General features: G+C 50.2%; 1 protein-coding gene across 1 annotated transcript in view; it reads right to left on the reverse strand.

Moving 5' to 3' along the window:
- Positions 1 to 1,789: 1,789 nt before the first annotated feature.
- Positions 1,790 to 13,561, reverse strand: part of SDHC (succinate dehydrogenase complex subunit C) — a 35,338-nt gene continuing 23,566 nt past the window's right edge. Inside the window, exons 4-6 of the mRNA XM_060255007.1 lie at positions 11,350 to 11,411; positions 4,870 to 5,033; positions 1,790 to 2,996 (exon numbers count right to left, since the gene is read on the reverse strand). Of these exons, the coding sequence (XP_060110990.1) occupies positions 2,892 to 2,996; positions 4,870 to 5,033; positions 11,350 to 11,411 (331 nt within the window). The 3' untranslated portion in view covers positions 1,790 to 2,891. The remainder of the gene's footprint in view (positions 2,997 to 4,869; positions 5,034 to 11,349; positions 11,412 to 13,561) is intronic.

The raw sequence follows: 13,561 nt of genomic DNA on the forward strand, positions 1-13,561 counted from the left end.
CACTTGTAATAAAGTCTGAAATAAGCGAACATTGAGCCAACTTTTTGGATAAGCAATAGTAAAAGGCATTTTCTAAAAATCAGTTTTTCATGGTAATTCTATATTTCGTATGCCACTGTCAAGTCCCTGTATTTTACCACCTCCTTGTAGCAGAGGCCCTTGTTTATGGCTAGCTCTGTTTGGAGATCAGTTGGAATGAGTTTAGGCTACGGGGCCTGAATTGAAAGCTAAAGGGCCATGACTCCTTACAGTGGGAACTGAGGTCAGCTCCCCCCACTGAACACCATTATCTCCTTCCATGTGGAGCTCTATCAACTGTCAGTAGCCGTCCGCACTGCCCATGTTTGAAGTATACCATGATGCTTCCCATTAAAATGCTTCTTTGAAATAAAGAGCCTCTTTTATTTGAAGCACTTGGGAACTTAAGACAGCCACCTGGAGGTTGGCTGCCATAGATATAAGCCCCATCCTTACCCAGGTCCTAGTCGCTGATTTTGTTTGTAATAACTGAATGGAGGTTGTGTCTTTCTTACACAAGAAAGGGATGGTGGCTCAGTGGTAGAGTGTCTGCTTGGTAAGCAGAAGGTCCCAGGTTCAATCCCCGGCATCTCCAACTGAAAAGGATCCAGGCAAATAGGCGTGAAAAACCTCAGCCTAAGACCCTGGAGAGCCGCTGCCAGTCTGAGTAGGCAATACTGACTTTATGGACCGAGGGTCTGATTCAGTATAAGGCAGCTTCATATGTTAAGAACATAAGAGAAGCCATGCTGGATCAGGCCAATGGCCCATCCGGTCCAACACTCTGTGTCACACAGTGGCCAAAAAACCCAAGTGTCATCAAGAGATCCACCAGTGGAGCTGGAAGCCCTTCCACTGTGCCCCCCCCAGCACAAAAATAGAGCATCACTGCCCCAGACAGAGAGGTCCAACAATAAGCTGTGGCTAATAGCCACTGATGGACCTCTGCTCCATATGCTTATCCATTCCCCTTTTGAAGCTGGCTATGCTTGTACCCGCCACCACCTCCTGTGGCAGTGAATTCCACGTGTTAATCACCCTTTCATATGTTCATATAAGTACACATATGATCACAGAATCATAGTTGGAAGGGACCCCCCAGGGTCATCTAGTCCAGCCACTTGCACAATGCAGGAAATTCACAAAACACCTCCCCCTAAATTCACAGGATTAGCATGATGCTCGTGTGTTCACTATAACATGTTAACAGGGCTACTGAAATTGCCCCTTAGTTCAAAAACAGCTACTTCACTTTGGCGGCTGTGTTCTTTAAAACTAGCACGGTTTGTGTGTTTTACTGAATTGTTTTATAATTTTACGTGTATTTTTAATTAAAAACATTAGAACATATGGCCCATCCAAGCCAACACTCTGTGTCACACAGTGGCCAAAAAACCCCAGGTGCCATCAGGTCCATCAGTGGGGCCAAGACACCAGAAGCCCTCCCACTATTGCCCCTCCCAAGCACCAAGAACACAGAGCCTCACTGCCCCAGACAGAGAGTTCCAACAATACACTGTGGCTAATAGCCACTGATGGACCTCTGCTCCATAGGTTAATCCAATCCCCTCTTGAAGCTATCTATGCTGTCTAATTGTTCAAATCTCAATTTTTTGTGTGTGCTTGCTGCCTTGGGGACCTGATCAGGTGGAAAGAGGGAGCATCTAATGTTCAAGCCCTGTACGTTCGTCATCAAAGGCCACAGACCTGCGAGACACGCTGCCCCATCCTGTATCCCACACCAGCTGTGGTTTAAATTTTGAAAAGAAAACACCTTTGTAACTGTTTTTATTTGGAAGCGTACAAAAGATCAGACCGGCAGCTCCACCATGCCCCATGAACAGCTGAGGCCAGTTTATTATTAGAATGGGCACCAGCTCTGCAAAATGGCCACGTTCTGAAACCATGGCCCTGGCCGGCCCGGAGGGAGGGAAGGTTTTAGCGTTTTGACAGCGGCGGTTAACAGAGGTGCACCCAATGACAGAGAGAGCCATTTGTTCAGCCAGGATCGTCTAGGTGGATGGCTCTTGTCAGGAAGCTGAGGAAACGTAAAAATTGATCTCAAGTGGGCCTGGCTGGTTGATCCTGTCCCCTCCCCCTCTGCCTCAAATTTAGGGCCAACAGAAACCGTGCCCCAACACCCTACCCCAAAAGTATACCACTTCTTTCCCTTTGCCATGCATGCTGGTGTTTTCACAGGGCCGGCGAGCGACCCACACCTACAAAGAAAGCAATGCGACGTGTCAGCAAGTTGTCATGGCAACAACAGGCGGCAGAGCCGTGAGCGACAGGCCCGAAGCCTGACAACTGCTGCCCCGAGGCCCAGGACGGTTGCCGGAGGTGGCCTTGCTTGCGTTCGCTGCCAGCCATCAACGGGGACAGTGGTCCTTTCAGAAATAGACCCACACGTTCACTCACACGCTGCGCTGCTGGTGTGCCCTCCTCCCCCAGCTGGGTACAAAGCCTTGTATTGTCTCAAGCTACAGGATGGTGCCTGAGGGAGAGGAGAGAGAGAGGCCAAGGCGAACAGTGACTCACAAAGCATTGTGGGTACGGTGGCTTCTTAGCCAATCACTACCTGGGGATCCCTAGCCATCAAGAGTCTGGTGTCTTCTGTCTCAGGGAAGCTGCCCATAAGAGCAGGGCATGGCAAAAGAACGGTCTACAATAATCCTGCAAAGAACAGCTGCATTTCAACGTAAAGTTGTGTACCCATCTGTGGGGGGAAGGGCTCGCCCTGCCCCCCTCCCCCGTTTCTCTCTCCCCATGAGACCTCAGTCAAAAAATGTTGATGAAGTGGAGGAACAGAAGACTTCAGAGTGTGCGTGGGGGGGAACTAGGGGGAAGGACCCTGCCCCCCACGTCTCCGGATTTCACATCGCTGCAATCCCAATGGAAGACAAAACCGTCAGCACCAGGACCAAGACGCCGGACTGGTAGACCTGGGGGATCTTGAACCCTTTGCCCATGTCCCAAGCCTGCAAGAAAGAGCAGGGAGACGTTTCAGCAAGCAAGTGAACTGCAGCCCTTCCCTGGGAAGGGGTTCAAAAAGGTTAGAGCGGGGGTGTCAAACATGCAGTTTGGGGGCCAAATCAGGCCCCCGAGCAACTGGCTGTCATCTCTTCCCTTCTCCCTCTCTCTCTTGCTTCCTTCTGCATCACAGCTTGCTTTGCCAGGCTTGCTCAATTGCACAGGAGGTACAGAACAAAACCTCTATTTTCTCCATTGGCTGAGGCTCCTCCGTTGGAGAAGGAAGGAAAGAGTCAGAGCTTCCTTTGCTCCATTCCCTGGATCCCATGGGAGAAATACAAATAAAGCACCTTTAAGATCAATGAGTGCTAATGTTTTAAACATGCTTTAAGTTTTTTAAAAATATGTATTTGTGTTTTTGTTCTTTATAGAATGTCTCTCTCTGCTACCTAATCTTAAAATAGGTACACACATGGCTCGGCCCGGCCCAACATGGCTCGGCTCAACCAGATGTGGCTCGGCCCAACGAGGTCTCTTTTTATGTCAGATCCGGCCCTCATAATAAATGAGTTCCACACACCTGGGTTAAAGCATCCCTGACAAGTGTTCATCCAGCCTCTGCTTAAAGACTGCCAGTTAGTTTTTCCTAAGATCCAGCTTGTCCCTTCCCGCCCTTCATTTAAACCCATTCTTGCGAGGAGTCCTCTCCGCTGCTGCCAATGGGAACAGCTCCCTGCCCTCCTCTAAGTGACAGCCCTTCAGCAATGTTTACGCCAAACTGCAGAGTCTTGTGAGCCAAAATTCTACTTGGTGAGCTACTGGCACTGGAGTTGTGAGCTACGGCATCAATTTGTGTGCTCTGGGGTCATCCTTCCTGGGCTAAGACAAAAACGTGTGAGCTGGAGGCTAAAAATTCTGGGCAGAGTCCAGGAGCTGAGGCTGCGGAGTCAAGGCCAACGTTCCAGGTTCTGTCGCCAATGTTCCAGTCTGACACCTTCTGTCTCCTGCCAATTCAGACTCACTGCGCCAGGCTCGTAAATGCCAGTCATGACAAGAAGAAAACCAGCTCCAGGCAAGGGAAGCGTAAGGAACAGAGCTGGTTCTTTTAATTTAGAAGTCACGAATGGCTGAATAGAAACACGTGTGGGCAAGAAGGTAAATTAAAAATATCGTGGACTACTCAAGTTTCTGGCCTGATTTCCTGATCTCAGTCATTCCCTATTCCCTACAGAGCTTCCCCTCCGAAGTTTGCTATCAGAGAGCATGGAGCTGAACCGAACGCGGGCTTTAGAGAGTTTTTCAAAACCGGGAAAGCTGGATTCCACAGATTGTTTTTTTTTAACAGCACTGTTTTCCCCTCATAAAGCCAAGGAAAGCCAGTTTGGTTTAGTGGTTAAGTGCACGGACTCTTATCTGGAAGAACCGGGTTTGCTTCCCACTCCTCCACTTGTGGCTGTTGGAATGGCCTTGGGTTAGCCATAGCTCTTGTAGTTGTCCTTGAAAGGGCAGCTATTGCAAGAGCTCTCTCAGTCCCACCCACCTCACAGGGTGTCTGTTGTGGGGGGGAGGGGGGAGATAAAGGAGATTGTAAGTCGCTCTGAGACTCTGAGATTCAGAGTATAGGGCAGAATATAAATCCAATATCATCATCTTCTTTAGCCTGAGGGAACAGTGCTTTTTATTGTAGGAAAAACCCAGCAGGAACTCATTTGCATATTAGTAACTGATGCCAAGCCAGCCAGAACTACACTCCTGCTCAAAAAAAGTCCTGCTGAGAGGAATAATGTCAACATTAGCAAAATGGCACCAGGGGATCTAGCCCAGAGTCCTTTTCACCCAAAGGTTCTGCCCAAACCACCTGCCCCAGTAACCACCACTCACCAGGTGCCGGATTCCATTCCAGGCATGGTAGGTCAGGGGGAACGCCAGGGCAAACTTCCCTGAATAGATGAGAGCAGCTGGCAAGTTAAGGGTCTTGATGAAGTCCACATAGTCAGGGAAGGTCCCTGGAAGAACCAGGGCGCTCAAGCCAAAGAGAGAGACCCCTGCAAAGAAATTAAGACAGATACACAGGAAGGCATTAATGATACACAGGAAGGCATTAAAGGGTGATTAACACGTGGAATTCACTGCCACAGGAGGTGGCGGCGGCTATAAGCATAGACAGCTTCAAGAGGGGATTGGATAAAAATATGGAGCAGAGGTCCATCAGTGGCTATTAGCCACAGTGTGTATGTGTATATAAATTTTTTGGCCACTGTGTGACAGAGTGTTGGACTGGATGGGCCATTGGCCTGATCCAACATGGCTTCTCTTATGTTCTTGTGGCCACTGTGTGACACAGAGTGTTGGCTGGGTGGGCCATTGGCCTGATCCAACATGGCTTCTCTTATGTTCTTGTGGCCACTGTGTGACACAGAGTGTTGGCTGGGTGGGCCATTGGCCTGATCCAACATGGCTTCTCTTATGTTCTTATGACACACATGCGAGACAAGGTGCTCCTCTTCCTCACCCCAACATCCTTCAGAACTCCCTAGGTCCTTTCACTTCATTGCCATGTTTCCTGTTACTGGAGAATGCTCCAACGGAGCTGAGGAGCACCAGGGGCAGTCCCTTCCTCTCATCCAAGAGACCCACGTATGCCCCCAATGCCATGCAAGGGCTTCCTTGGCATATCATAGCCCTTAAGGATACTCACTTCAGGTCTACCTATGCCCATACGAACCTACCTGACTGCTACAGCCATCCGAGGGTAGGGCCTTCTCAGTCGTGGCACCCAAACATTGTAACTCTCTTCCCGTGGAGATCTGTTTGCCCCCTTCTATCGCTGTTTTCTACTAACAGAAGACTCCTTTGTTTCGTTTGGCATTCCCTCGCTAACGCTCATTCTCCCCTCCCTTTTGTGCATGTTATTTAAAGTATTTGTGTATATATTTATCTGAATTTCAAGGGCAGTTTTAGTTTTGTTTTAGATAAAGAATTAATCACAGCCAACTTGCTGCTTGCAGGCCGACTTCAATGCCCAAAGGAAAGACACCCAGGTGGCAATCAGCTGCAACGTTCCCTCTAAGCCGTGGAGTCTTGTGAGTAAAAATTCTGCTTCATGAGCTACTAGCGTTAAAGCTGTGAGCTACTGCATAAATTAGTTTGCTCTGAGGCCATTTTTCCTGAGCTGAGACAACAAGGTGTGAGCCAGAGGCTAAAAAACTGTGAGCTTGCTCACGTTAACTCAGCTTAGAGGGAACACTGGCTGGGAGCACCTGACCTGGGATGCCAGGAACAAGAACTGGGAGGGGCTTGGGACGTATCCGTATACACACAAAGAGCCATTGTGGGGGTCTTAGTTAAGAGCAGCAGATTCTCATCTGGAGAACTCGGTTCGATTCCCCCACTCCTTCTCCACGTGATGCCTGCTGAGTGACCTCGAGTCCCAGCTTTCTCGGGACTCTCAGCCCCACCTGGCTCATAAGGTGCCTGTTGTGCAGAGAGGAAGACAAGGCAATTGTAAACTGCTTTGAGACTCCTTAGGGTAGAGGAAAGTGGAATATAAAAACCTACTCTCCTTAGAGGGAACCAGACCCTCCATTCAACGATTGTGGCTACTAGAAGGTCAAAGTAGAAAAACCAAGCAGCACCCAGCCTATCCCTATGGTGTTGCAAAACTGTGGGAACGGTATATAATGGAAAATATTTCATATAGAATCAATAGAGCAATGCAATTTCCTTAACATGCTAATTTTACTGAAAAATGGCACCCTTTGTTAGACCACGGAGTCCCGTGGCGCAGAGTGGTAAAGCTGCAGTACAGAGGTCTGAACTCTCTGCTCGCGATCTGAGTTCAATTCCGGCAGAAGCTGGATTCAGGTAGCCGGCTCAAGATTGACAAGCAGAGAATGCTTGTAAAGGACGCATCTTGTGATCAGCTGGATTAGAACAGAGGGGAGATGCTGGGGAGCAGAGAATTAGCAAAGAGGTCCCCAAACCCCGGTCCGAGGACCAGTACTGGTCGGTGGTCTGTTAGCAACCGAGCCGTGGGTTGTATAATTGTTTTATTAGATATTACAATGTAATAATAATAAGACGACATTGGATTTATATCCTGCCCTCCACTCCAAGTCTCAGAGTGGCTCACAATCTCCTTTAGAGAGCCAGTTTGGTGTAGTGCTTAAGTGTGCAGGCTCTTGTCTGGAAGAACCGGGTTTGATTCCCCACTCCTCCACTTGCACCTGCTGGAATGGCCTTGGGTCAGCCATAGCTCTTGCAGGAGTTGTCCTTGAAAGGGCAGCTACTGTGAGAGCCCTCTCAGCCCCACCCACCTCACAGGGTGTCTGTTGTGGGGGGAGAAGATATAGGAGATTGTAAGCCACTCTGAGTCTCTGATTCAGAGAGAAGGGCGGGGTATAAATCTGCATTCATCTTCTTTACCTTCCTCATGCACAACAGATGCCCTGTGAGGTGGGTGGGGCTGAGAGTGCTCTCACAGCAACTGCCCTTTCAAGGACAACCTCTGCCAGAGCTATGGCTGACCCAAGGCCATTCCAGCAGCTGCAAGTGGAGGAGTGGGGAATCAAACCTGGTTCTCCCAGATAAGAGTCTGTACACTTAACCACTACACCAAACTAATAGAAATAAAGTGCACAAAATGTCTCATTCTGAAACCATCTCCTGCACACACACACACACCCCCGCTCCCACTGGTCTGCAGAAAAATTGTCTTCCACAAACCCGGTCCCTGGTGCCAAAAAGGTTGGGGACCTCTGAATTAGAATCTGTAGTGAGATTAAAAATCCCATGTCCCTCCTTGTTCTACTACACTGCAGCAGTAGAAAAGAGCACAGCTTCAGTGCCACCTGAAGAAGTGAGCAGCGACTCACGAGAGCCCCTCCCCTGCCACGAATGTTGTCAGTCTTGAAGTTGCTGCTGCACTCCGGCTCTTTTCTGCTGCTGCGGACAGGCTAACACAGCTCCCCATCTTGATCTGTCTTGTCCAAACATAGTTGCGTAGTGCACTGGATGGTCTTTTTGCTGTATCATTGATTTGTTACTCAAGACTATCAATTGTCTTTTGTGGATTACATAGAGAATTATTTTGTACACGGAGTGAGTTGGTTGTTTTTCTTCAGTGCCTTTTGCCTCCATGGTCCTGATCTCCGTTGAAGAGAACAGTTTAGTGACAGGGCCTTTCCCAGGGAGACCACCTATCACTCGCATCTCAAGTGACCAGGAAAGAGGCGAGTCCTGCATCGGAGAGGGGCCGGACACACAGCCAGGTGGACCCCCCCGAAGTGGGGGAAAGCAGCATGTGGGAGACAACTCGATCCGAGTCCTCTGCCAGCTGGAGAGCTGCTGGAGCTTTTGTGCGTAGCATTGAGGCCTCAGAGCTTCCCCTCCCAGCCCCTTCTCCAGATGGCACTGCCAAAAAGGATGCCAGCCGGGGGGAGGGGATTTGAACGAGTGGCGGCAGCAGAGTCGCTATTCGGTCTGTTCCCTCCTCTCGGCCTGACCGCTCTGTCTGCCTCCCACACCTGCAACCTCGGCTAGAAACAAGCTCTTCCAGCTGAAGCCGCTCCCCTGCGTGCCAGTTGTTGCTTCAACATCTGCTTGGCTTGCCCTCTATAACTGCCAGCTTGACCAGAGACCAGTTGGGAGGGGAGGGAAAGGGGCTTCTCTTGCTCTCTGTGGTTGCTCAACAGCCATCTGGCGAGACAAGACAGCCTGGGCGAAAGGGAACAGCACTGTTTGCGTCATTCCCAATCGGAAGAGCCCCGTGCGCTTTGATTATGTGATTAAAACATTTGCGTCGGGTTCCGTGACACAGTTTGGCTAACCGGCAACATCTGCCCCTGCTTCCAAAAAGCCTTCCCCTGCGTAGGTGGAGGAGTCCCTGCGGAGAAGGAAGGTGCCATTCATGGAACTGATCTGCAAGATCTGGAGAAGAGGAGGTTGAGGGGGGACACGGTGGCTCTCTTGAAGTATCTGAAAGGCTGTCGCTTAGAGGAGGGCAGGGAGCTGTTCCTGTTGGCGGCAGAGGAGAGGACTCACAATGATGGGTTTAAATTAAGGGCAATAAGGTATCGACTGGATATTAGGCAAAACGTTTTTACAGTAAAAGTTGTCCAATGGCGGAATCAGCTACCGAGGGAGGTTCTGAGCTGCCCCTCACTGGCAGTCTTTAAGAAGCAGCTGGACAAACACTTGCTAGGGATGCTCTCAGGTCTGTAGCTGGGGGGGGGGGGGCGGCAGGAGGGCCCGGCCGCTCCACCAACCCCCCCATCACCTGTATTGTCCCTCCTGGCAGCCTGGCTCTCCTCGCTGCTCTTGCAGCCCCCGCTCTCTCCGCGGCTGCCGCTCTGACAGCCCGATCCCCCTGCTGCTCTGGTGGCCCCCACCCCCCTCCACGGTCTCCTCCTAACCCACCGAAGCACCAGCTCCTGGGACTCTTTCTAGGCCGCCCCCACCCCCGGCTATGGTGATCTGGGGAGTGCACGCTGAAAAAAGTGCGCTAGGAGTGCGCTAAAGAAGTGCACGCTGCCGCCTCCTCCCCACTTCCTCTATGGTGATCCAGGGAGGAAGTGGGGAGGAGGCAGCGTGCACTTTTTTAGTAGCTTGGCCTCGGTGCTGCTTTTCCCGCTGATCAGCTGCTTGGCGGGGTGGGGTGGGGGTGGAGGTGGCCTTGAAAGAGTCCCAGAAGCCAGCGCTTCACCGGGCGGGTGGGAGGGAGGGGGAGGCACTGCAGAGGGGGGCAGGGGCCGCCAGAGCGGAGGGGAGATCAGGGGCTGTCGGAGCAGCAACCGTGGAGAGAGCAGGGGCCATGAGAGCAGCGGGCCCCTCCACCTGAAATTTTATTCCCTGGGCCCCCCCCCACCTAAAATTTTCTGGCTACGGGCCTGCATGCTCTAGGCTGATCCTGCATTGACCGGGGGTGGGACTAGAAGGCCTGCATAGCCCCTTCCAACTCTATGATGATTCTGTGATCCATCCCTTTGCACCCCACCTTTTGATGTGACAGTGAACAAGTTAAATATAAGAGAAATCATACCAATTTTTTTTTCAAGCCAAAAAATAACCGTAGGGGAGTTCAGCAGCAAATGGCAGGGAAAGCACAAAGGTCAAAACAAAAAGGCCAGGGGCAGCATATCCAGCCATCTCCAAAAGTTCTGTTTTTGCTAATGAGTTCCAGGGGTTGACACTGCCGTTTTGCTATGCCGCCCACTGAACTTTGGACAGCAAGGACGTGTGGAGCAGTTCCAAGCCGTTAAGGAAACAGCTGAGAAAGGGAAGCATGCAGGTTGTGTCCCTGAGATGTTTTGCAAACACCTTGCCCGAGAAATATTATCAGTAATACAGGGCACACTTAACAATGCCTAACTGCTATCTGGGGGTACATGGATTCAGCCACACATTTGGAACAGCTGCATTGGATTGCAGAAGGAGCCGAGCTTTCATTTGCCACCCATTAGGCCAGAAAAGGTCTTTAACGGTTTCCTCTGTTGCAGCTGCTTGCAAATCACTAAACACCAACAGCCGCCTACAGCTTAAGAGTCAAAGAAAAAGAAGAGCAGGGTTTTATACATCCAGTTTTCTCTGCATTAAGGAGTCTCAAGCAGCTTACAATCTTCCCTTCCCCTCCCCACAACTTGTGAAGGAGGTGGGGCTGAGAGAGTCCTGAGAGAACTGTGACCAGCCCAAGATCATCCAGCAGGCTTCATATGAAGACGACAGCAGATTTATACCCTGCCCTTCTCTCTGAATCAGAGTCTCAGATCAGCTTACAATCTCCTTCCTGCACAACGAGAACCCAGGGGCTGGAGAGGACTCTCACAGCAGCTGCCCTTTCAAGGACAGAGTCTCAGAGTAGCCTACAATCTCCTTTATCTCCTTCCTGCACAACAGGCACCCTGTGGGGGGGAAGCTGAGAGAGCTCTCCCAGAAGCCCTTTCAAGGACAACCTCTGCCAGAGCTATGGCTGACCCAAGGCCATTCCAGCAGCTGCAAGTGGAGGAGTGGGGAATCAAACCCGGTTCTCCCAGATAACAGTCCGCGCACTTAACCACTGTACCAAAATGGGGAATCAAACCCAGTTCCACTGCTCTTAAATACCACACCAGGCCGCAGGGATAACATCCCCTCCAGTTCTTCCTATTCCCTCCCCATTCCCCTTCTGTGGGTGCTCTTTCAGCTTGCAGGCCGGATTTGTGGAATAATATCATTGTCATCACCCCTGCAGCCAGCACTGGGCGTCTCACTCTATGGGGACCACAGCAAAAAATGCCACCTTCAGATGACCCACAGAGGTCCCTCCTCACTGCGGGACCTTCACGCGAACGGTACTTATGGGCAAGACACAGATGACGCAAGCACCTAGACTCATTGCGATCCCAGTCCCACGGTGGCTGATGGACATCGCCATAGGCAGAGACCAACTGAAAGAGAGAGAAAAAGAGACGGCATTTAGACCCGATGACGATAGCAGCCCTCAGCACCTCCCCAATTGCCCACCAGCCCCAACTAACAAAGGCCCCATTTTTTTACTGTAGAAAAGAGTGAGGGTCCAAGAGCACCTCGAAGCAGGGGTGTCAAACATATGACCCGGGGGCCAAATCATAATAATAATAATTTTTATTTATATCCCGCCCTTCCCGCCGAAGCAGGCTCAGGGCGGCTCACATATTAGCCCACCCCCCCTGATATAGCCAATCCTCCGGGAGCTTACAGTAGGCCCTTTAATAGGCTCTTGGAGGGCTGGCTACATCAGGGGTGTGTGGCCTAATATGCAAAGGAGTTCCTGCTACCAAAAAAAGCCCTGTGTATACATGTACAGTAGCATCGACTTAACAATCTTCTTCAGATCTCCTGTCAAGGTGGTGCATTTTTCAGCGCCTGCATCATCAGCAAGTACAGTCAGCCCAAACAACAGGAATCTATGCCAACAACTGGAATGTCAAAGGTTTAGTCTCTCATTTGTATTGTTGAGTGGTGATTCTCCATATTAGGTCTGGATCACACTGAAAATACTTATGTGCCTTCCTCTACTTGTTTGGGCTGACTGTACTTCAGTTTCATACCAGTTTGGTGTAGTGGTTAAGCGCGCAGAGATTTATCTGGGAGAACCGGGTTTGACTCCCCACTCCTCCACTTGCAGCTGCTGGAATGGCCTTGAGTCAGCCATAGCTCTGGCAGAGGTTGTCCTTGAAAGGGCAGCTGCTGTGAGAGCCCTCTCAGCCTCACCCACCTCACAGAGTGCCTGTTGTGGGGGAAGAAGACATAGGAGATTGTAAGCCACTCTGAGTCTCTGATTCAGAGAGAACGGCAAAGTATAAATCTGCAGTCGTCATCTTCTTTATTGTCATAAAAGCAGGGGTAATTTACAATCAGAAAAAGATACAGAGGGCTGACTCTACTTGCTGACTACAGACACTGAGAAGTGCACCGACAGGAAGGATAACGGCCCCCCTGTTTTCAGGAGACCAAGTTGATGCTACTCTGCGTTAGACTTTTCTGAACTCTGTGGAGGCCTGCTTATGATCTGTAACCTTAATTGTTGTTGTACCTCTGAAGCCTATCGACAGCTGAGCGTACGAAAAAGACGCATATATTGTGTGAGTCCAAGAGCCCCGTGGCGCCAAGTGGTAAAGCTGCAGTACTGCAGTCCGAACTCTCTGCTCATGACCTGAGTTCGATCCTGGCAGAAACTGGGTTCAGGTAGCTGGCTCAGGATTACTAACTCAGCCTTCCATCCTTCCAAGGTCAGTAGAATGAGTACCCTGTTTGCTGGGGGGAAAGTGTAGACGACTGGGGAAGGCAACGGCAAACCACCCCATAAAAAGTCTGCTGTGAAAACATTGTGAAAGCAACGTCACCCCAGAGTCGGAAATACTGGTGCTTGCATGGGGACTATCTTTACTTTTTTTTATTGTGTGAGTTATAAGAGCAATAAGAATCACCACAAGTATTGCTTTTCAAATATATTGATTTTATTATACACTGAACCAGCTGTACGATATTTGTACGGGGATCGTTTCTCTGGACGCGGCTGTTTCTTTCTTTTATGGTTCCCTGTAATGTCGGATGCCTCCCCCTGCTGCTAGAAGCCTTCCACTTCAGAGGAAAGGTTCTTTGCACCGGGGAAGGTGCTGCCATTAGAGCTGCAGGATCCAGGCCACCAACCCTCAGCTTACGGTGAGAAACTCTATCCTTCTTAAAATGTGGTGCCCAAAACTGAACACAATACTCCAAGACCTCACCTGGAGTATTGTGTTCTGTTTTGGGCACCACATTTTAAGAAGGATATAGACAAGTTGGAACGGGTCCAGAGGAGGGCGACGAAGATGGTGAGGGGTCTGGAGACCAAGTCCTATGAGGAAAGGCTGAAGGCGCTGGGGATGTTTATCCTGGAGAGGAGGCGGCTGAGAAGTGATATGATCACCCTCTTCAAGTACTTGAAGGGCTGTCCTATAGAGGATGGTGTGGAATTGTTTTCTGTGGCCCTAGAAGGTAGGACCAGAACCAGTGGGTTGAAATTAAATCAAAAGAGTTTCCGGCTCAACATTAGGAAGAACTTCCTGACCGTTAG

Source organism: Heteronotia binoei, chromosome 1 (assembly GCF_032191835.1).
Source record: "Heteronotia binoei isolate CCM8104 ecotype False Entrance Well chromosome 1, APGP_CSIRO_Hbin_v1, whole genome shotgun sequence".
Classification (NCBI taxonomy): domain Eukaryota; kingdom Metazoa; phylum Chordata; class Lepidosauria; order Squamata; family Gekkonidae; genus Heteronotia; species Heteronotia binoei.